The sequence below is a fragment of the Vulpes lagopus genome, chromosome 1 (assembly GCF_018345385.1).
Source record: "Vulpes lagopus strain Blue_001 chromosome 1, ASM1834538v1, whole genome shotgun sequence".
Lineage (NCBI taxonomy): Eukaryota > Metazoa > Chordata > Mammalia > Carnivora > Canidae > Vulpes > Vulpes lagopus.
The window spans coordinates 67,242,849-67,267,441 of record NC_054824.1 but is presented as its reverse complement, the minus strand read 5'-3'; the positions used below and the strand labels follow the sequence as shown (position 1 = coordinate 67,267,441).

At 44.9% G+C, this 24,593-nt stretch overlaps 1 protein-coding gene across 1 annotated transcript; it reads right to left on the bottom strand.

Annotated features, from left to right (window-relative positions):
• Positions 1–4,605: 4,605 nt before the first annotated feature.
• PPIL1 (peptidylprolyl isomerase like 1) lies at positions 4,606–24,082 on the bottom strand. Its single transcript, XM_041725101.1, has 4 exons — positions 23,773–24,082; positions 20,254–20,408; positions 6,360–6,428; positions 4,606–5,807 (listed from the first exon to the last, which is right to left on the bottom strand). The coding sequence occupies exons 1-4, from the start codon at positions 23,826–23,828 to the stop codon at positions 5,587–5,589; spliced, it is 501 nt and encodes a 166-aa protein (XP_041581035.1). The 5' UTR covers positions 23,829–24,082; the 3' UTR covers positions 4,606–5,586.
• Between the last annotated feature and the right edge of the window lie 511 nt (positions 24,083–24,593).

Here is a 24,593-nt window from a genome sequence, read left to right as displayed (position 1 = left end):
CTTCTGCTATACCAGAGCTTCCTCACAGGTACACGTGGGCCAGCAGCTTTTAATGGAGCTGCGGCAAGATCCTCAAGGAGAGGAAAGTGATTTCTGTGCGATTCACTGAGTTGTGAGGCTAATACAGTTATGATCCAATAAACACACTGATTAGGGTCATTTGGGCTCCCTCCCCCCTTTCCCTCCTGCTGTGCCTCCACAGGCCTGGTTCAGGCTGGTGGGAAGGAGCTTAGAGACAGCCAGGTCTGGAGCCTCCCCAGCCAACTCCGCCAGGGGGCACTCCAGGATGCAACAGTCAGGTTGGACAGGCCAGCCTGCAAGGCAAGAGACTCAGATTCTCAGCCCTGCCTGCCACCAGATCATTCTCTTTTTCTCTATGTCCTCTTCCTCCCCCATATGCCAGAAGTGGAGATAAAAGGTCTGAAATTGGGATCAGAAGTTCCCAAGGTCAAGTCCTAGCCACACAACCCTGGAGCGGATATTCTATTCATTCATTCATTCACTCTGTACAAGGTTTGATGCTCCTTACCTTTGATTTCCAGTTTGCTTCTCTGCAAATGAGCATACAAATGCCCACCTCAGAGACTGAGTTGGGGGATTAAGAGAAAAATACAGATAAGAAGCTTCCATGGAGCATGGAACAAAGGCCACGACTTTTCCTTTCAAGCTTCCTCCTGTTGCCTTTCTGATTCTATAAAAATATTTGCTATTACTGGGCGTGAAATAGGGCCTCCAAGATTACTTGTTGAATGAGTGAGTTCAGCTGTGAGTCAGAATATTAAGCCGCTAAATGGGAACTGGCCCTGGATAACGGGGCATGCTACAGAGCCAGGCCCTGCGGTCCCAAGGCCTCTGCCTGTCATGCCACGCACAGAGGGCTTTCTCCTCCATCTAGACAGGAAACAGAGGTGGTCGGCATGTACCAACAGACGCACCTACTGCGAGGCTGCCATCTCAATTCTAGCTCCTTGCAGTCTGGACAGGTTCTGGTTTTTCATCTAAGGGGTGGCCCGCCTGGCTTAGCAACATCACGAATGGCAATGAAGGCAGGCCTGGCCTTCCACAGCGGCTGCAGGGCTAAACCCTATTTACAGCGGCCTCTAGTGGCACACTTCCAGAACAGCAAATACTCCGTGGAAACTTGGCGACTGAAGGAATCTTCTCAGAATGACCTAGATTCAGAAATTTAGGGCTAACAGAAGCCTTGTGCTAATCTTCGCTTGACGAATGAGTTCCAGAGGGAAAGCTTTGCCAGAGTTCACACAAAAGCCTCGCATCTGTCTGTCCGCAAACTTTGCCCCAAACTGGCCATCTCTGGTTTCAGTTGCAGTTAAGGAATTGTGAATTTTACCCACTTGGAAGAACAAGGGGGGATCCAATTTCTAAAATGAGACCAAGCCAACCTTAGAGTGAGACCCTAACATGTTTTCTTCTCCTGCACTTTGCTTCTCTCTTATCTGTAAAAGAATGTTGCTGGAAAATCCCTATCTTGGCATTTACCTGGAGTAGTAACCTACTCTGTAGGCAACAAGGCTCCGAGGCCACGAAGCTCTTTGTGGGCAGTAAACTCCGCCACTCGAACAAATGTGCTTCTCAATGTTTCCTCCTCCACAAGCTGCAAGAATGTGGTGCCAGAAGGGGCCACAGTGATGGCTCAGATTGGCTCGAGGATCTGTAGGTAGGAATAGGAATCATTTCCCTTCCGCGGGGAAAGCTATTTTGACGTATTCTGGAGACACAATCCAAAAATAAATCAAGCTGAGGACTTCCAGAGGGCTTAGTTGGAAAGGCTTTGCTGCCACACCAGCTAAAGCCTGGGTCTGGAGATGGGGTAAAGCTATTTCAGCAAATGGATCTTAATCTTCTGACAGAGAACAGTTTTAAATTTGATTCATTCAGCAGTAACTTCAAAGAACTGCACGAGGTGCCAAGGGGGCACCTGTTGGGGATAAGACAAGGTCTTTGCTCTTAGGGGCTAGCCCAGCGCGAGGCAAAAGTTGTATAAGGCCAGGGTGCTGATGACGCTGGGATGAAGAGGCAGGAGAGGTGTGTGGCGGCTTCAAGTGCCACTGGAAGTGACAAGAGCAGTTGTCTAACTATGGATGCTTGTTCTAGATACCTTTTCTAGCTCATTTGAATATTCACAATAACCCTATGAGGCCAGGACCATTATCTTCATTTGATGGCCGAGGAAATTAAGGTGCAGAGAACTTAGGAAATTTGTCCTTCACACTGTGACAAGTGGTGAAGCTGGGACCTGAACCCGTCTGGTTCCAGATCCCTTTTCCTTCAAAGCCATAATTGCTGACCTCTCCCCTGCAATATCTGGGATGTCTGTGACTGACACCATCGTACCCACCCTGGTGCCCACACAGGGATCTCAGTACCACACACTACAGTCTGATGTCCACAGTATACTAATATGGGAATAAAAGGCATTAGGGCAGGGGTGCCTGGACGGCTCAGTCGGTTAAGCGTCTGCCTTTTTTTTTTTTTTAAAGATTTATTTATTTATTCATGAGAGACACAGATTGAGAGGAGAGGCAGAGACATAGGCAGAGGGAGAAGCAGGCTCCTTGCAGGGAGCCCGAAGCAGGACTCGATCCCGGATCCAGGGATCACGACCCGAGCCAAAGGCAGGCGCCCAACCGCTGAGCCACCCAGGCGTCCCAAGCATCTGCCTTTGGCTCAGGTTGTGATCCCTGGATCCAGGATCTAGTCCCGCATCAGGCTCCCTGCTCAGCGGGGAACCTGCTTCTCCCTCACCCTATGACTCCTCTCTCCACCCACACCCCTGCTTAAGCTTTTACTCTCTCTCAAATAAATAAATAAATAAAATCTTTAAAAAGGGGGGGGCCATTAGGACACTGTTTCTAAAAGCTTAATCTCAGCAGCCAAAGCCAGAAAATGTTGAAGCTCACCCTGCACTTTGAATCTTCATTCATCCTTCTTCATCCTTCCAAGACCACCACTGCTCGGGAAGGCAGATCAAGTTATGGTGCTCACTGCCCCATGCTCTGAGGAAAATCTCCCCTACCCCCACCTCCAAAGTCATATTGAACAAACATGACCTCTGGGATCTCACTAAAGTGTGGTGTCTGGATCAGAAGTTACCATTTCCTAGGAGCTGGACAGAGATGCAGAATCTCTAGCCAGATGCCAAATCCTGATTTGTTTTCCAGCAGGCTCTCCCAGTGATTCTTGTGTGTGGTCAAGAGTACTGGATTCAGGTCCTTCTGTCCTTCTCAAAATAGTGATGGCACGTTTCCACCCCTTCCATGACCTGGGTGAAATTGGGCATTTTCAGGACTTTAACTCTGGGAAGAAAGTGGATGGGCATCTTATTCTTTGCTCCTAGAGTTGGATCCAATTATGTCTGCCCAGTTCAGGCCAGAAGAAGTTTCTATTTCCCCCAGAGTCTAGAACAGTACTTTGCCCAACACTACCTCTGAAAAGTTACAAAGTCATTTACATAGTTTGTTGTTGGATTTTGCTTTTTTGTTGTTGAGAGAAAAGGAAGAGAAGGATGGAGAAAGAGGCTGAACATGGGGCAAGCTTGGGGAATAAAACTTTTTGGCCATTCCATAAAGCAAATCATCGTTTCCAAAATTTTAGACTGATACAGAACATTAAAGCTATAATCCCTTCTTCAACCAAGGAGCTATCAAAATTTTTTTTTTTAAGATTTTATTTATTTATTCATGAGAGACAGAGGGAGAGGCAGAGACATAGGCAGAGGGAGATGCAGGATCCCCACAGGAGCCCGATGTGGGACTCGATCCCAGGACTCCAGGATCACGCCCCGAGCCAAAGGCAGATGCTCAACTGCTGAGCCACCCAGGGATCCTGAGGAGCTATCAATTTAAGGAAGGCACAGTACGCACTGCCTCTGGGTCCCTAACAACAAAAATGTAGATTTCCCACATATTCAAGAGATGCTTTAGGTCTCTCAGCACATCAACCTGGCTAATGTATAGATGATTCCCCCTCATTCAGAAATGCCAATTGATATCACTTAAGCTCTTTGGTACTGCCTTTTTATTTTTTTCTTAATTTTTATAAAGATTTTATTTATTTGAGAGGGAGAGAGCACGAGCGGGGGGGGGGGGGGGGGGCAGAGGGAGAAGACTTCCCGCTGGATGAGGAGGAGCTCAACATGGGGCTCGATCCCAGGACCCTGAGATCATGACATGAACCAAAAGCAGATGCTCACCCGACTGTGCCACCCAGGCACCCCTGGTACTTACTTTTTTTAAAGTTAGACTTGTCCTTGAGTAGAAGTCCACTGGAGATGGACAAACCTAAAATGTAAAATCTTGAGGCTGAGCCCTGCAACACAACTTGAGATGGTTTATAGGTTAAAATGGCTATTAAAACTTCACACAGTAGGGGTGCCTGGGTGGCTCAGTTGGTTAAGCGTCTGCCTTTGGCTCAGGTCCTAATTCTAGGGTCCTGGGATCAAGCCCCACATTGGGCTCCCTGCTCAGTGGGGAGACTGCTTCTGCCTCTCTCTTTGCCCCTAACTTGTGTTCTTTCTCTCAAAAAAATAACATCTTTAAAGAACAACAATAACAACTCTATTTATAAATCAGACCACAGCAGCAATTTCAACCATCAGTGGCATTTTATTTGGAAGTTTCTATGTATTACATAGGTGTTGTGTTAACTTCCTTTCTCTTACTGTTCACCCCCCCCTAAAAAAAAGATCAGAAAGACTTAAAAAACTTAACATATAAAATCTCTCATCTAGTTTCTCTAGTCTTAGGTTAAAAAAACTTAAGTGGTGCCTCTCCTTTATGACAATACTGCTTTTTAAGGAGAGTTCATAGTCTGTCCTTATGCTCACTACAGATTTCTACTCCTTTCTGGAGAAAAAATGGTCAATGCTTCTTCTTCCTTTTAATAAATTCCTTTCTCGATTATTACACATTATCATTCCCCACTTGACACCTTCTTAGAAACTTGATTGTTGGATGCATTTTTCATTTGGCAAAAATTCAATGTGGCTTTGCGTGGGATGTCTAAGTGTCAGAAACAGCAGTGTTGATGTTCTGGTTTTGAGAGGGAAAATATATATAGAGATGGATACGTTCCTTGGAAGAACAAATATAGGAGACTGAAATAGGGTGTGCAGAGAGTTAAGAAGGCTGATAGACACTACTTGGTTTTGAATTCTGTGGCCGTCAGCCACTGAAGACTGCAGTGTAGAATATAAATCTCTGCAGAAAAGAAGTTTGGTTAGGCACTATGAAATGACAGAGTCGGCTTCATTTTGTTCCAAGTGTATTAGAACAGACACACGCAAGGAGGAGCAGTATGCTCATTTGCAATGAGAGGTTCCCTGTGAATGATCATTTATGAGCATGTCTGCAAATGCTCTGTCAACCTAGGCATCACGGGAAGAGAAAAGAAGCATCCTCCTAAAATATACTTCCATCTCTAACTCACCTAAGACCCCAGGTCTCTTTAGCTCTGTGATTTGCAATGCCAAAATGAAGTTTAAGTACGTGTCTTTCTAGGTCATCTGGAAGCTAGTTCACTGGGGCCATCTCAGAAGATCTGGGTGTGCCCAAGACAGCAGCAAGCCTACCCAGAAGGGTATGCCTTAATGATCTTCACATCGTCCACAGGGCGGTCCTGAGAGTTGGTTTCCACCATTCCTACTCGATTCACCATTCCTATACCCTGGCACACGCGGCCGAAAATGGTGTGCTTGCCGTCAAGCCACTGGGTGGGGGCTAGGGTCACAAAAAACTGGCTGCCGTTGGTGTCTGGCCCTGCATTGGCCATGGCGAGGATTCCAGCTCCTGGTGGGAAAAAGAAAGGAGTATGAATAACTCCCGTTGCTCCAGCCTGGCACACATTACACTATCCTAGACTTTATTCTGGACTCTGTCATCAATGATGTGACCTGAACACTCTTCCCTTGAGGGCAGGCTCTCTGCTTTTACACAAAGACCATCACTGCCCTACCCCAACAACTGCACCTTCCTTGTCTTCACCTACTCCCCAGCTTCTCTAACCATGATAATCCCCACTAACTGCTGGACCATGTTCCTTATGCCCCTCAAAATCCCAGCAAGGTATCTGGCTTCTTTGAGGAAGCTTTTGCTTTCCTATAGTTTATAACATCAACATTCAACAATTAGAGTCTAGAACACTCAGATCAGCTGTCTGAATTACTCAGGAGAGAGAGGCGTCACTTTCTCTAATCCACCAGGGCTCTCTGTGGCGCCACAGCTGGGCAGTTACGTGGCACCACACCATGGTGTCAGACACACACCCTGAATCCCAGCCAAGAGTGAGCTTTTAAAATCCACTCCCCCTTCCCACCTAGTGCAGCCAAATCATATACTTACCCGTGAATTTCAAGTCTGGATGAAGTTCATCTTCGAACTGCTTACCATAGATAGATGCACCACCTCGACCTGCCAGATTAGAAGACAAGAAACGAGTCGGTCAGTCCCCTGCTCTACCTCACAGCAAGGATTATGGCTTAGGGTCAAAAGATCTCTCAGAGTACGGGAAAGGAAAAAGCAGCAAGTATGCCTAGCCCCTGCTAAACATATTCCAACTCCATAGTCCAGCAGTAGAACCAAGCACTGACACAGCACATTCAAACCACTGGTTTCATTCAGGTAAGATGTTTCTTTTCAAAATGACACTAAGAGTGTTTTTGTCTTGGGTATTAAAGTAATACACATTCGCTGTCAAATAATATGCAGAAGGCATAGAACATTATCAAAAGAACATTAAAGTCCCCTAGAATCTGGGATCCCTGGGTGGCGCAGCGGTTTGGCGCCTGCCTTTGGCCCAGGGCGCGATCCTGGAGACCCGGGATCGAATCCCATATCAGGCTCCCGGTGCATGGAGCCTGCTTCTCCCTCCGCCTGTGTCTCTGCCTCTCTCTCTCTTTCTGTGACTATCATAAAAAAAAAAAAAAAAAAAAAAAAAAAAAAATTAAAGTCCCCTAGAATCTAACCATCTACAGATAACTACCATCTATAATTTGAGATATAGAAATTTCTAAATTTTTAACTTTTTAAAGGAGTATTTTAGACAGGAGTGCCCCCAAGCCTTAACCCTGTGTCCATCACAGACATTGCTAGTCAATCAGCATTCCTCCCAGCTGAGTTTTGATCTACATCCTACCAACTTAGAACTCTAGACAGCCATTTTTAATGAATCAGATTTGGCACAAGAATTAAAACCTATTTGCCGTCCTTGATCTCAATGAAGAAAAATAGCATTTATTTCGGTCAAAGATATCCAGCTTAAGGAGAAGAGAGACAGTGGAAAGTGGCAATGTGGCAGAAAGGAGTATTACAGCAGGCAGAGTCCACTGAGAGGAGAGGTACAGCAGGCAGAGTCCACTGAGAGGAGAGGTACAGCAGGCAGAGTCCACTGAGAGGAGAGGTACAGCAGGCAGAGTCCACTGAGAGGAGAGGTAGTCTATCACAAGGATACTGTGAAGAAACATGGGATTAGGAATGATTTGCCAGCACCATAACCACCACGTGCTATTTATATTATGTCCACAAGAGTATGGTGCTGTTAACCCAGGTTTCTGTTCTTAGAGGAAAGTGATGTAATAAATATGGTTTTCCCAATGGAAAAAAAAAAGTCCTAATAGGAGGCAACTCTCCTGATCAATTATTTACTAAAATAAATAGGACTTGTTGAACTACTTTGGTTTCTTCAAGTTGGCCAGCTAAGTCAAAATAGCCTGGAACCAAGTGAATGTTGTGTTTAACACCCTACTATTTGCCTGGCAGCCAGAAATTAGCCCAGACTAGCTCACCTTCTCCAGCCTGCTATGAAAGTAGGGTGTTAAATTAAAGCACCACATCCTCCTTCCCGCTAGACCTTCCCCAGACCCCTGGGGCCAGCTGAAGTGTTCCCACAGTGAAATCCCTTGCATTACCTTTTAGGATGTTCCACCACAGAGAGCCTGTCAGAGCCCCTGGCTCTAAAAAAGAAACACTTCTTTTTTAAGATTTTATTTATTTGAGAGAGAACGTGCATGTGAGAGAAAGCATGAGCAGGGGAGAGGGGCAGATGGAGAGGGAGAAGCAGCCTCCCGGCTGAGCAGGGAGCCCCACACAGGGCTGAATCTCAGGACCCTGAGATCATGACCTGAACAGAAGGCAGATGCTTAACCGACAGAGACACCCAGGTGCCCCTGTAAGAAAACACTTCTAAGGGGAGCCTGGCTGTTTCAGTTAGAAGAAAACACTTCTCATGCAAAAAGGAATGGGGGTGAATCCTAACTGACTAACGGAAGTCTCCCGTCTGACCCAGGCTACGTATGCTTCTGGAAAAGTACTCAACTACCAAATTTTGTAAAAATTCATTTCCCAAATTCCAGCCTGCCAATATACTTCTAAACAGCAATTATAAAACCAATATATTTTCTCTGACCAGCAAGTCAAGGTTCCCACCTGAGGCTAGGGGCTGATGGGGTGGTAAGTGGGAGTGCTAGGGCTGAATAAAAGAGAAGGCCATGGGGGGAAACTGTGGTCAATCCTAAGGGACTGAGTGAGCAAGTGGAGGATGAAGTTCAGTAGTGGGCTGTCCATTGTGGGCTGAGCCTTGAAAGTGTGATCCCTGCAAATTTGGGGTTGCCAGGATGAAACCTCAGGGCCCCTGCCCTCTAGAAATGGAAAGCTGGGACACATGAGTGGCTCAGTTAGGCATCTGCCTTCAGCTCAGGTCATGATCCCAGGGTCCTGGGATTGGCCTGCACTGGTTTCCTGCTCAGTGTGGAGTCTGTTCCTCCCTCTCTCTCTGTCCCTCCCCGCAGTTCACACTCTCTCTGAAAGAAATAAAATACTGAAAAAAAGAAAGAAACTGAAAGCCATCACGTAAATGGCACTGCAAACAAGTGGGTTAAAGCATGGGCCAGTCAAGAGTCATAGATGAAGCTAGGGGTTTTAAGTCATCAGGAGATGAGAGGGAAGAGCATGGAGGGCTCCTCTGTACTTACTAGGCAGAGTTTGACCAGCCACAACTAGTTCTGGGTCTCTACAGCACCATTTATACATAATATGTTATGGTTTCATAACCTAATTCAACCCAGTAGGGTTTGCAACAAAATGCCAGAAAAGACAAAAATAATTCCAATCAAAACATTCCTTTGGGCATGTGGAAGAGGGGAGAGATGGGAGGGGGACAAAGTGAGCAAAGAGTTTTCTGGTACAGAGCAGGCTACACAGATGTCAAGGATCACTTACAAAGCTGACAATTTGGAAGCTTTGCACTCAGAACTTTGCAGAATGCCGGGTCCAGGGTACATACAATGGCAATAGGCACTGATCTGCTTTCTAAACTCTGCACCCTGAAAGTTCTTTACTCTTCCATCCTTTGTTTTCAATGTTTATTCAATGTACTTAATATTTCAGACATATAAAAGAGAAAGAATATGACGAATTGCACCTTCAACTCAGGAAACAGTGCAGCATATCCAGCCTGAGACCCCCATGTATGCACTCCCTGCTCTCCCTGCCCCCCTACCCCTAGCTAACAATGCAACAAAGAATCACAGTTTGCCTTTGGGGAACCACCATGCTGACCAGAAGTCTGTCACTTAGTTTGACACTTCCATGCATTATTTCCTTTCTACACCTATGTATGCATCCCTTAAAAAACATGTATGGCTGCTGGCCGCCTGGGTGGCTCAGTGGTTGAGTGTTTGCCTTTGGCCCAGGGCATGATCCTGGAGTCCCAGATCGAGTCCCACGTCGGGCTCCTGCATGGAGCCTGCTTCTCCCTCTGCCTGTGTCTCTGCCTCTCTCTCTACCTGTGTGTGTGTGTCTCCCATGAATAAATAAATAAAATATTTTTTAAAAAAAGAAAGAAAGAATACTCTGCATTCTTCGGCAATTAGCTTTTCTGTGTTCACCACTATAAGTGATCTTTATCATCTGGTTCCATGCAGCTTTCTATGCTATTCATTCCACTACGGATTATAACACCAATCTTCTCTTTTCTCAAGCTGATGGATATTTAGCATCCATTCTATGTTTTTGCTGTTATAAACCATGCAAATAATAACCATTCTCGTACAGTCTCCGAGACATAAGTGCAGGACCACTCAGGGGCTACACATTATGGGGGATGGGCAGGGCTATGGTTTGAGTATTTCCTCATTACTAGATGTCCTCAACTTATCTTGCCAGAAGTGGCCCCAATGTGCACCCTCATCCACAGTGCTCACTCTTACTGCTCTAGGTCCTTTAGCCAGACTTTCTAACATTCGTCGGCCTGAGAGGTGTCAGATCTCTTGTGTTTTAACCTGCATTTCCTTGAAGATGTGTGCAGAATTTCATGTTTACTGGCTATTTAGCTTTCCTCTTCTGGGAACAGCCACTTATCTACTGAGTGGTTTGACATTTACTTTTTTTTACATACATAAATACATACTTGGCGTATTATTAGGATTAGTATTCTGGATACTAATCCTTGGTCAGTAAATGCTTTTTGCGAATACTTTTTCTCAGTGGACTTTTCTTCACTCTTTGTTTAAATTCAATTAATTAACAAATAATGTATTATTAGTTTCAGAGGTAGAGTTTAATGATTCATCTGTTGAAAATAACACCCAGTGCTCATTACATCAAGTGCCCCCTTTTTTTTCAGTCTATTATTTAATGGGGTCTTCTGATGCACAGAATGTTTTACAGTTGAAATTCCTTAATATTTTTTATGATTGGTGCTTCTGCTTTAAGATCTTTTCCTATCCCCAGGACTCCTCTGGTGTCCCTTCTTCCTGTTTACAATGTGGAAACCTCTCACAATGAACTGGAGTGGCAACTCAGACATGTAGCATGCTCTCACACAAAGATGGCCATACTTGGTGCTACTGATCCCCACTGCTCCCATGCCATTCATATCCAGCCCCCAAACAGCCACAGGTGGGCCAGTGACCCATTAGCAGGCCTAAGTGAAAGCTCTGCCTGGGGGCACCAGATACCACAAGGCCACTCACCAACTGAAACCTTTCTTCTGGCAAGAGAGCATCTAACTGCAGGATAGCTATCCTCCCAGCATTTCTAACCCCTTCTTCATGGCCTGCATCAACTTCAGAGACAAGAAAGACAGGTACCAACCAGTTCCTTTTGCAGCCAGGGGTGGTCAGTTGATCCAGTTCTGACTTCCTAATATAAACAGAGCCCAGTTGGGGGGGGGGGGGGCAGTTTCTGGGAAAGCTATAGCTTTCCTGATAAAAAGGCATAAATATACTCCTTTTGTCTTTCACCATAGCTCCTTTTTCTGTCTTCCTTCTTTGCAAGCAGAGGTGATGTCAGGAGCAGCAGCAGCCATCTTGCAAGCATAAGGCAAGTTTGAGATCAAAAGCCAACACACTGGGCAGCCCTGGTGGCTCAGCGGTTTAGTGCCACCTTCAACCCAGGGCCTGATCCTGGGGACCCGGGATTGAGTCCCACATCGGGCTCCCTACATGGAGCCTGCTTCTTCCTCTGCCTTTCTCTCTGAGTCTCTCATGAATAAATAAATAAAATCTTAAAAAAAAAAAAAAAAAAAAAAAGCCAACACACTGACAATGGAATGGAAAGACATAGTGAGCCCTGTCCCTGACTGCTCTGCTGGGCAGCTGAACACCTTCAGACACTCTGTTAAGTGAGAAAAACAAAAGCTCTCTTCCTTTAAGCCCCTGATCTTGAATTTTGTTACTTGTAGCAAAAAAACATCCCAAATTGATACAATTGCTTGTTAGTAACAGAGTCAGTGAAGCTGCTGCTGGACCGCTTACCAGGGCAAAGGCCAGATACCAGACCTAAGGTGGGAAAGTATGCTACCTTTCTCTGAGAACTCAGCTTTGCAGTTCTTAGGTGTGTTCTCTTCCTGACCAGCCTCTGGGGCAGAGAGATCTGGGTTTTTGTTCCAACTCCATCACTTACCAGCAATGTAGCCTTAAGCAAAGTACTTGTCCTCTCTAAGCCCCTCAATTTCCTTGTCTGGAAAAGAGGAATAGCAGTAGTAGTACTTCTATCTCACAGGCTTGTCATGAGATAGTTAAAGGGAGCTCATCATCATTGATAATACTGTGTTTGCTTCATGGTTTACACTACCCGTTTCCATGCACTGAGATAACCTGGGTGTTTGTAGAGAGGAAAGTGTAGGTAGAGATTAATAGTTCAGCCTGGGGGCCAGCCTGCTTGGGTTTACTGCAATTCTTCTCTTGGCAAATCTGCACCACTGCATACTCTGCTCATCACTCTGTGTTAACTTTGGCTTATTTCACTGACAAAATTTCATAGAGAACTTCCACATGCTCTCACCACCAAATCCACTTCCCTTTCTACATATCCACCTGTTTACCTTCCTTCTTCCCTTATTAATACATTGTATTAATACACTGTTCATATGACCTTCCCACTACCACATATCTAATCCCATTCACCTTTAAGGAACTTTGCAACTGCAATTCCTCCCTGTCCGTATCAGTTTTTCTTTCTAGTGGATCATTCCTATCTGCATAAAAAAAAATGGTATTAATATTTCCTGTCTTGGGGGACCTGGGTGTCTTAGTGATTGAGCATCTGCCTTTGGCTCAGGTCACGATCCTGGGATCCTGGGATAGAGTCCCATATCAGGTTCCCCACGGGAAGCCTGCTTCTCCCTCTGCCTATGTTTCTGCTTCTCTCTGTCTCTCATGAATAAATGGGTGGAATCCTAAAAAAAATAATAAAAATAAAAATAAAATAAAAATTTCCAGTCTTAAAAAATAAACCAAAAACTCTATCTGCAAGTATCCCCCTACGTTTCTGCATCCCCTCACAGAAAAACTCCTCAAAAATGCTGTCAACACTTCATATCTTGGCTTCCTCTCCTGCCTCTGAACGTTCACTCTCCATTTAGATTTTTGCCCTCATCACTCCAATGACCTGGCTCTTGTCAAAGTTATCAGTGACCACACATCATTAAATCCAATGGTCAATCCTTGGGCCTAGCATTGCCTGCTCCGGGAGCAGCATCTGACAGCTGATGTCACCCCTCTTGAAATCCCACCTTACTGGTGGCTCCTCCTTTTCTCTATTGGCTCCTTCTTCTCTGCCCCCTCTCCTTTTCACAGGTTAGACCTACACTGATGTCTAAAGACCTCCCCTTCCAAATCTTGCTTCCTTGCCCCTTTAACTTTCACAGGTGTTACTCCAATCAATCTCCTAAATGTCTAACTCTGTCTTGCCACCTGTTTCCCAGAGGACCAGAACCAACAGAACCAATATCACCCTAATCCAAATACAAACAGCTCTGGCTCTGACAACCGTGCAAGCTTCCAACTGGTCTCCTTGTTTCCAGCCTTGTCTCCTCCTTTCCACACCAGCTGATTTTTCCACATGGAAGCCAAGAGGATCCTTTTAAAAAAAGCATCATGGCAGTCCTCTGCTCAAAATCCTCCAGTGGTATTTTATCATGCTTAGGACAAAAATCCAAAGTCTTCATCATAACTTATGAGACTCCATGACCTGGTGCTCTGCTACCCCCCAAAGTTATCTCCTAACACTTTTGCCCTCATGCACCTTTTCTCCTCACTCACCTGCTCCAGGCACACTAGTCTGTGCTATTTCTTGCCAAGCACACTCTGGTCTAAGGCCTGTGATTGCTTTCCCTCTGGAATGTCCTTGCCTCGGACACTCTAAGGCTCACTACTTTACTTTATTTAGAGGTCTGCTCAAATGCCACCTTATCAGAGAGGTCTTCCCTAATCACACAATCCAAAATAGCACCTCCCTCACTCTCTATCCATCCCAGTGGTTCTCAACTGGGGGTGATTTTGCCCCTTAGGATCATTGGGCAATGTGTGGAGACATTGGTAGTTATAACATTGAGGAGTTCTACTGGCATCCAGCACAGCAAGGTCAGGGAAACAGCTATACATCCTACAATGTCCAGCTAGCTAGCCGTCTACAACAAAGAATTATCCAGCCCCAAATGTCAATAGTGCCAAGGTTGAACATTTTGGCTTATAGGGTATTTTTTCCATATCATTTGCTATGGCCTCATTGTATATCACGTACTAGCTCTTAGAACAAAGCCTGGAATGTAGCAGGAGTCCAAAAGACATTTGTTAAATAAGTTAACCACCAAAATAAATAATAAATGACATTTTTAAATGCTATTTTGTGTCAAGCCTGTAGTCACCATTTTACAAACATCAGTTCATTTACTGCTCACAACTCCATGAGGTGCATACAACCAAACCATACTGTGCATTTATAGGTAAGAAGGCTCAGGGAGCTTACAGAACTTGCCTACATTTAGTAAGTGTTCATGTGAAGCTAAGGTTCAACCCCAATCCCACCAGGCTCTACAACCCAGGCTGCTCACCCCATGCTACATGACCTTGCCATATACTACCACTGAATTAAACTTCCTCACATATTTTTCTTATCCCAGACTCAAGAAACTCTGGAGCCCAGACTGGTTCCAGAAGAGGTTAGATCAAACCTGAATTCCTGTCTGGGAGCCTCCATAAACTGGTCTGATCTTACACATCATGCTATCTCTATCAACTCTGTGCACTCTGTCCCCAGTTGCTCCTTAACTGTCCCCTAACTATGCAGTTCAGGGATCACATCATACACATTTGTCCTGGACACGAAGAGGTAGCTAGATTATGTCACAGAGCCGGTCAGGCACCTGAGACACGACATGTGGGGTGCTGGGCTCTCCTTCACACTTGACGTGTCTCTGTCATTTGTGCCTCTGCTCTGTACTCTTTCTTCTTCCTAAATCTATAATGCCCTTCTCTGTTCCCTCAAGAGTTAAAATTCTATCTTTCCCTCAAGGCCCACTCAAAATATGCCTCCATCCCATGCTAATCCCACTTCACTGTCATATTATGAATTCTTCCAATCTCTCTTATATGTGATCCAAAGCGTACCACTGTAAATGTGCACATTATGTCATCATTACTCTCTAGTTGTTTCTTAAAAGAACTATCTTGTCTTCCTGACAGAGAAGGAACACTGCAAGGAAAAGAAAATGCCTTGGCTTCTAACACCTAAGTCTCTCCACCTAAGACTTAGAATAGCACAGGATACCCAGCAGACTCTTGCCAAATATTCATCAAATGAATAAAATTAACGATGAGCTTGCTGTTCAACACGTTAAATTTCAGGTGTTCCTGGGGCTACCAAGAGGAGACACGAAGTCAGAGGGAGGGTGATGCACAGCATAATCAGCATGCAATTAATCACTACAATCACACCAGCTGGTGAGCACTGAGAGGCTAAGTGCAGAGCATGAAGAGCAAAAGGAAGGGCTTCACAGGATGTCATGTCTTATAGGAAGGAGAAAGGGAAGAAGTTAGTAGAAAAAGATAAAAAGATATTTAGACAGCTAAAGAAAAAGCCAGCATACAGTCATTAAAAGAAGAGAAATTTAAATGAGGAAAGATAGTTTAAAATCCAGCAGGAAGTCAAAGGAATTCAAATCGAAAAAACACCTGGCAAAGGTGTCTAAGAAAAACCATGGAAAGAATGGTTGCACAGTAGCCAGACTGAGGGCCAGTCGGGGACAGAAATAGTACACTGGCTTGCTGATGAGCCCAGGATGCCTCATGCTGCTCATCTGAGATATTTAGCAAAAAAAAAAAAACACGTTACTAATCAGCTAGCAGTTCACATTAGTGACCCAGGAGGGTCTAACTCTTGTTTGCCTTCTACCACAGACCTGCTAGCTTAATCATCCATTATACTTGAGGCTGGGTGCAATTTACTTGAAAATCCTTTTTGAGTGATTCAGTCTCATTAAAACTGCATCATGGAAATGTGACATTATGAAGGACTGCAAACCAATTATAGAAATATAGGGAAGCTCCGACATAAGCAATTCACATTGGAGTCACTCCCAATTCTTGTACACTCATCATGGACTCTCTCAGCTCACTGGTGTTATAATTAAAATTTTATCTCATAATAAGAAAGAGGAAGAAGACAGGAAAGAAGTACATCAAAGTGTTTACAGGACACTTTCAGATAAAGAAGTGGAGTGAAGGGGTGCCTGGGTGGCTCAGCTAGTTAAGTGTCTGACCCTCGATTTCAGCTCAGGTCATGATCCCACGGTGGTGGGATTGAGCCCTGTGGGCTCTGTGCTCAGCATGGGGTCTGCTTCTCTCCCTCTCCTTCTGCCCCCCTCCATGCGCATGCTCTCTCCCTCCTAAAATAAATAAATTTAAAAAAAAAAGAGAAGTGGAGTGAAGCAGGATTAGACTCTGCCTGTACTCTCTATAAGTAGTAATCAGGAAAGAAAGAGTATAAACCAGAGGATTCTTACAAATACCCTCCAATTCCGAGAAGCCAATAGAAGGGTAGGTGGGTGGATGGGCCAGCAGTCCTGAAAAAGATAAAGAGAAGCCCCTAAAGGCAGAAGCCTGTGCATATCACAGGCACTCAGGAGGAATGCAGCAGGCCACCTGCCTGTGGCCAGTGCCCATCAGCACCTGGCATCTTGTGGGGAACACGGGGCCCTGATGGATTTCAGGACAAGCTACCCCAAAATGTAGCACTTTGATACATTGAACATTTCAAGTTGAAGGAATCTGAGAAGCGTCAGGTACAAGAATGACATTCTGACTTTCCCCTGAAGTAGGTCCTAAGACCTTCATGTGAGAGGTGCTGTCCCTATACCAGGAGGAAAAGAATATCCCATCTCCAAGACAGAAGGACCCCAAGAGGAATCTGCAATCGGGATCTTCATTTCTTTTATCAAGGCCTGGTGTCATCCACACCTACAGCAAACATATTTGCATGTTTTTCCCTCATTAATCTGTCTTGTTATAGAGACCCAGCTATGAATGACAAAGGGTAGGAGGATCTTTCTCCTCCAGTACAGCTATTCTCAGGAGCCAACCCAGAGCCTGGAGTGGGGGAGATGGATATCACTGATTGGTGCAGGTGACCCACGGACACGACTTTAATGGAGGCTGGAAAACAGAACAGAGCTGAGCCCTCCCATAAGGTGCACTCAGGATTAGCTCTCCTACCCCACCTCTTTGGGCTAGAATAAGATGGAAACAAAGAAATCTAGCATCTGGAATGAAGATAACTGGTCCCACAAAGGTGGGAATAATGACAAAGAGAATCCACTTATACTGTATCTGAGCAAATAAAAGGTACAGACAGCATCAGTACCGACATCAAGTATGGAAAAGATGAAAAGAAGTGGCACAGAAACTATGCAGACATATTACAACAAATGGAGAAAAAGAAAAGAAAGGGTGTAAGAAAGAAAAAAAAAAACACACCTCAGGAACTCAGTCTGGGAGAAAACAAGCCAGTCCAAGAAGGGCTTATCCGCAGCTGTCTTAAGCTATAGATGCTTCAACAGAAATAAGAATCCAATAAAACAAGAGCTCAAAAACAGGATAATATATCAACAGAATAAGGTGAAAAGATTGAAGAGCTAAGGAAACAGATTGAGTCTGATAACACCAATACAGAGCTAATAAACCAATTACAGCAGTAAAGAACAGAATAGACATGACTAAAAGTTAAATAAGGCACAGAGTAAAGGTCTGACATTATCTCAGTGGACGAAGAAAAAAAATAGGAAAACATCATCTCACTTAAAAGAAATGTAATAGATATGGAAGGCAGAGGTCATGAAACAAAGAAAAACTGGCTTCCTGAAATATAAAATCAGAGCAAGTAACAGAGAAAATATTCAAAAATACAAATCAAAACATTTTCAGGACGCCTAGGTGGCTCAGCAGTTGAGTGTCTGTTTTTGGCTCAGGGCGTGATCCCGGGTCTGGGGATTGAGTCCCCATCTGGCTCCCTGTGAGGAGCTTGCTTCTTCCTTTGCCTGTGTCTCTGCCTTTCTGTGTCTCTCATGAATAAATAAATAAAACCTTTAAAAAGCAAACAAACACATTTTCCCTAAGCTGAAGGAAGGAGTAAATCTGGCCTTAGTGTTCTCCAATGCCACACTTCAAACCAGAAAGCAACAGAGCCGAACTGCCTAAAAAGATCTGAGGGAATGAGTGTGGTCCAAGAACAGTAGACCCAGTCATGGTCTTTTACAAATTCTCAAACATGACTGAGCTACAAAATATAACACCCTCCAGCCCTTGCACAAACCACTCAGCAGGAAATTCTGCCTTCTAGCATTTGTGAACAGAAAAGTCTAGTGGTGCGCACCAAACCCTCTGAAATGCAGAACCCATACTGTAGCTGAGGGAATCAAGCACGGTGTGGAAAATGTGCTCTGACGAGGAAAAATACAACTAATGACAAAAACTGAGAGCCAGGTTGGGCGGGGGGCAGGGGGCAGCACGAGATGAAGGGGGGTATAGGTGTGAGGTAATAGAAGATATAAGGGGGATCCCTGGGTGGCACAGCGGTTTGGCTCCTGCCTTTGGCCCACGGCGCGATCCTGGAGACCCGGGATCGAATCCCACATCGGGCTCCCGGTGCATGAAGCCTGCTTCTTCTTCCGCCTGTGTCTCTGCCTCTCTCTCTCTGTGACTATCATAAATAAATAAAAATTAAAAAAAAAAAAGATATAAGGATATAACTATATATATCTACATATAATCTGTCCCCAGTTCCTGGCACTGAGCTCCTAAGACTCCTGTAATTTCCTAGATGATAACAACACTAGGAGCATCTCTTGTTCTAATTTTTGGTCTCTGACCTGTCCCTGAAACAGGAGCTTCTAAAACCCTTTTAAATTCTTAAATGATAAAAGCACCAGGAGCATCTCGTTCTAGAGGTAGGTGGGTTCCTGGATGGCTCCTAGATGGGGACTGTCACCAGAAGACCAAGCCATGATTAAAATATTTTATTTATTTATTCATGAGAGACACAGAGAGAAAGGCAGAGACACAGGCAGAGAGAGAAGCAGGCTCCCCACAGGGAATCTGATGCAGGATTCAATCCCAGGACCCTGGGATCATGCCCTGTGCCGAAGGCAGACACTCAACCACTGAGCCACCCAGGCGTCCCTACCATATCCTTTAATAAACTGGTAAATGTACTTCCATGAGTTCTGTGAGCTGCTTTGGCAAATTAATTGAACCCAAGTGGGTTACTGGAACATCTGATAACCTAGGCTTGCAAATGAAGTAGGGCGAGGGGGGGAGGGGGCAATCTTGTGGGACTGGGCCTTAACTTGTGGGGTCTGATGACATCTGTTTAGATGATGTTGGACTGAGTTAAATAGTAAGACACCCACCTGTCACAGATTTGTAGTGTGTGTGTTTGTGTGTGTGTGTGTGTGTGTATATATATATATATATACGCACACAAAAACTAAATATATTTTTTTGGTTTTAAAAACAACAGCATGCACGACATAGCCTATTCTCTTACTGTTATTTCCATTTAGCTAGTTATCCGTCCATCCATCCATCCATCCATCCTTTTGACTAGGTATCTAAAAAAAAAAAAATGTCTAGAATAATGGCCACCAACAGTTAACATCAATCATTTCTAAGAACTGGGAATATTGTGGGAATAATTAATAACTAATAGTGGTTAGAAATCTTTAGGAAGCATACTTAAGAGTGTTCTTTTTTTGTAGTTTCCTGTATATACCGTATTTTTTTCTTAAGATTTTTATTTATCTTGAGAGAAGGGGGCAGAGAATGTGTTCACGAGCAAGAGGAAGGACAAAAGGAGAGAGAGAACCTCAAGCACACTCCATGTGGAGCCCATTGCCCAACTCGGGGCTCAATCTCATGATGCCAAGATCACGACCTGAGCTGAAATCAAAGACTCGGACGCTCAACCAACTGAGCCACCCAGGTGCCCCCATACTGTACTTTCACATGTGTCCCTATACATTAAAAAAAAAAAGGAATGCCTCTGGTCATAAAGGATAAACAGAGAACAACTGAGAATGACAAAGAGGAACAGGACTAAGAAAAGACTGCCACAAAGAATATCAAACTTATTTAAAGGCAAAAAAGCAGGAGCAGGAATCAGCAGGGAGAAAACGCAGGCTTAAAAGGGGCCTTGAAACTAATGCTGGCATCCACCAATTTCACTAATACGTTTCATCTAAATGATAGTAACTCCAAGATTTGTACTTCCATCCCAGGTCTGTCCATGAATTCCACATTCAGTATCCCTTTACTTATTCAACATCTCTAATTGAAGATCTGGCAAGTATTTCAAATGCAACATATCCAAAACCAACAACAAAAATTCCCCCTCCCCCCCCCACACACATGCTCCTCTCTCAGCCTTATTTTACTGAATTCAGCTAAGGTCGGCTTAACTATACCTGTCCCTGTTGGGTCACCTCCCTGGATCATGAAGTCTTTGATGATCCTGTGGAATTTGGTGCCATTGTAGTAACCTCGACGTGCCAACTCAGCAAAATTCTTACAGGTCTTCGGAGCATGCTTCCAGTATAACTCCAGCACAATGATCCCCATGCTGCATGGGGAGAGGAGAGTAGAGCTCCAGTCAAGATTTTTTTTTTTTTTTAACTTATTTATGATAGTCACAGAGAGAGAGAGAGAGAGAGAGAGAGGGGCAGAGACACAGGCAGAGGGAGAAGCAGGCTCCATGCACCGGGAGCCCGATGTGGGATTCGATCCCGGGTCTCCAGGATCGCGCCCTGGGCCAAAGGCAGGCGCCAAACCGCTGCGCCACCCAGGGATCCCTCCAGTCAAGATTAAGGTCACAGCAGGAAAGAATATTATGTGGGACGCATCCGGGACTCTTTATTTTCGAGCTTATATAGTTCATGAAATTGTAATACACACCAGATTTCATGCTTGGCAAAGGAAAACATCACATTCACAATGTAAGTAACATAAACACACATATTTTGAGTAAAACATACAGGAGCTTCCAATACTGCTTTTAAACAAAGTAATTGAGCAACCCAGGTGGCTCAGCGGTTTAGCGCTGCCTTCCGCCCAGGGCGTGATCCTGGAGACCTGGGATCGAGTCCCACGTCGGGCTCCCTGCATGGAGCCTGCTTCTCCCTCTGCCTGTGTCTCTGCCTCTCTCTCTCTCTCTCTCATGAATAAATAAATAAAATCTTAAAAAAAAAAAAAAACAAGGTAATTTTGGACAACTAAAAATCTGAACTTTATATTTATTATTTTAAAAATATTTATTATTTTTTACTTATTCATGAGAGACACACACACAGAGAGGGGTGGGGGGCAGAGACACAGGCAGAGGGAGAAGCAGGCTCCATGCAGGGAGCCGGACGTGGGAATGGATCCGGAGTCTCCAGGATCACACTCTGGACAGAAGGTGGCGCTAAACCGCTGGGCCATCCAGGCGGCCCAACTTTATATTTTTTTTTTAAAAATCGATCATGGGAAACCAATATAATCAGCCCTTAAACTAGGAAAAAAACTGCACTTAATTTTTTTTAAGAGGACATTAACATATCAAGGAATTTGTACTTATTTATACATGCATGAGTTTCTGTGTGGGAGTAGAAACTGGGTAAATGGGAAACAAGAAGGCTTTCAACGAGAATCTTATTTTTTCTTTTAAAGATTTTATTTATTGATTCATGAGACAGAGAGAGAGAGAGAGAGAGAGAGAGAGAGAGAGAGGCAATGGCGCAGGCAGAGGGAGAAGCAAGCTCCATGCAGGGAGCCCGACATGGGACTCAATCCTGGGACTCTGGGATCACACCCCATGTCAAAGGCAGGTGCTCAACCGATGAGCCACCCAGGCATCCCAATGAGAATCTTATTTTAAACTTTTGTATTTTTGAACCATGGAAATATAAACATTTTAATGGGGAAAAAAAGTACAGTTTGTGTGTATTTAGGAGGGGGTGCGATAAGTGAAAAACCTAACTACTTCTAATGTCTATACCTACCAAACAGGACGAACACTTCTTCCCCTGAAGTATGGCTAAGGAAAAGGAAAAAGGAAAAGACTTAGACAGGTGCCTTCCCCTACATTCAATCACTCACCTAGATTTTAAGCTCCAAAAATGTGAAAAATGAGGCAACTCTGTATAGCCTGGATACCCAGTGCCAAGCACAGTGTAAGCACTCTATAAATATATATATATATGGTGTGTGCTAGAACATACCTTTCCAAAAGCCCTTCTACCAGCAAATCATCCTTCGTACTACTAACATTCTATGGGGATTAACATCTACTCTGTGTAAGGCATGGTTCTAGGTGCTTTTCCCCCTCGTGGAGCTTGTATTTTGGTGCATGTTTTTTAAATACAGGGAATAACTTTTTGGAATGGCATTCAGGAAATACCCATATAATTTTCAAATCTGCATATCTGTTGACAGCAATTTCAACTTCAAAGTATTCTACAGCAAAACTTACAAATGTGGATACAGTATGTGCAAGGATATTTATTCCAGTATTTATCCTAACAAAAATCGAGAGGCAATTTAAGTGCCCCTCATATAAAAAAAAAAAAAAGTGCCCCTCAAAGAGGAAATGATTAAAATACAAAAAAAAAAAATCAATACTATGGGAAGCCACTATACTTTCACAATACTAAGTGAAAGAAAAGCAAATTACAGGGGGAAAAAAACATATACAGCATAATCATACAATCCTGTTTTTAAGAAACAGAACATAAAAGAGAAAAACACTTGTTTATCTGTTCACAGACAAGGATGTAAGTCATCCAACAAACTATTAACTGTTTTTATAGGAAGAGTCTATACACTTTTATAGGAAGAGTCTATACACTTCCATGCTGCTTAGATTTAGATTTCATTTTATTTTGTAACTTAAAAAAAAATGTTAACAGATGAATTCAGAAATTACTTTCAAGCAGAGGCCTGAAGAAGTAGAATTTTGTAATATAAGACACAGAAGATGACCAAAGAGCAAAAGCAGCGTCTGAGAACTGCTCTGGGGGAAAAACACATGGCCAAGAGCTTTGCGGAGACAGAAAACCATGGACTGGACCTTGGCTTCTGATGTGGGAATGGCAAAAGATGCAGCCGGAGAGCTAGCTAGGCAGAAGGCCTAGATGAGAAAAACCATCTTGAATGTCAGACTGTGACGTTTTCATTTGATACTGTTGTAGCAGTAAGAAGTCGCTAACGGTTACTGTCCTATTTGGAAAGACCATCTGGACTTTTTCCAAAGAGGCAATGGAATGAATGGGGCTAAAGGACAGAGCACACGTGAGGCAGGCCGCCCAGGCTCCAAAGGAGGATCCCCTACATGCTAGATAGATGGGTTTGGTCAAATCATTTAATCTGTAAACGCTGCCATTTCCCCCGCTAAGACTGGAGAGAAGGTGTATTAATACCTATGTGATTTGAGTTGCTAAGTGGATCAAACTCAAAAACATGCTCTACACGACAGGGGCACGGCACTAGCTGGTGGGTGCTCAAGGATACCACTCTCTGATAGCGGGGAAAATGTGCATCTTCCGTGCCTTCCCAGTAATCCTATTTTATGCAACTCAACTACCTACAACGTTCGTATTACAGACCTGCCCTCCTCACTACACTGCAAGGTCCTAAGTGCAAGGCGGTGCGCGCCTTCTGCACCTCCAGCCCGATTCCAGCCCGACGCCGCCGGCTCGTAGACTCGACACACGCTCGCTGAGGGAACGGAGGCATGAACCTGAGGCCTCGGGGCGAGCGGGTGCGGGGCTCGGACGCGGGCGGCGGCGCTCCCTTCTCAACCCTCAGGCGGCCCCCCCTGCCGCCGCTGCGGGCTTCTCCCCCAGGAGGCCGGCCCCTGCGCGGAGCGCACCGGAAGCCCAGAACCGCGGCACAGCTTGGTCTCCGCGTCGCCTCCGCCAGCCCAGCCCCAGAGGCCCGAGCCCTCTCACCTGGTCTCCAAGTACACGTTGGGCGGCTGCCAGGAGTCTGGGGGGATCGCCGCCATAGCGCAGCAGGCGGAATCCCGCAGCAAGGCTACTTCCGGTGTCAGTTCGTGGGGACCCGCCGCCGCGGCGCACACTTCCGGCTTTCGTCGTTCAACCTCCGCGATGCCAAGATCCGCCGGGCTGAGACAAGGAAGGAGGAGGACCCTCCTTCCACCGCCGAGAAGCTGGGATGCGAGGCGAGAACAAGCTAGCTGCAAGGGCGGAGAGAAGGGCAAGCTCCATTGTCCGGGTCCCCAGGCAGGGAGAGACCGCGACGCCCTCCGGACGCTCTGATTGGCTCATTTAGGCGTGGAAGGCGGGAACAACCAGCAAAGCTGCACTCTGATTGGAGTTAACATCCTAACTATCTATTAGAAGAATTTCTTAGTCCCACAAAAGGGCAAGGACCTGAAAGGAAATGCAAGTGGTTAGTGCCAGTCCCTGACCTTTGTAAGGCTCTGTACCGTTTACGTAGCTCAACACTTTATTCTTATAATTTTTTTTAAAGATTTTATTTAGGGATCCCTGGGTGACGCAGCGGTTTGGTGCCTGCCTTTGGCCCAGGGCGCGATCCTGGAGACCCGGGATCGAATCCCACGTCGGGCTCCCGGTGCATGGAGCCTGCTTCTCCCTCTGCCTGTGTCTCTGCCTCTCTCTCTCTCTCTCTCTGTGTGACTATCATAAATAAATAAATAAAAAAGAATTTATTTATTCACAAGAGACACAGAGAGGAAGAGACATAGGCAGAAGGAGAAGCAGGCTCCATGCAGGGAACCCATGTGGGA

Coding starts and splice junctions, on each gene's coding strand:
- PPIL1 (XM_041725101.1), bottom strand. CDS start 23,828: ATGGCGGCGATCCCCCCAGACTCCTGGCAGCCGCCCAACGTGTACTTG. Junction 20,409..23,772: donor AACGTGTACTTGGAGACCAG/GTGAGAGGGCTC, acceptor CTCCCCATGCAG/CATGGGGATCATTGTGCTGG. Junction 5,808..6,359: donor TCCAGACTTGAAATTCACGG/GTAAGTATATGA, acceptor TTTTCCCACCAG/GAGCTGGAATCCTCGCCATG.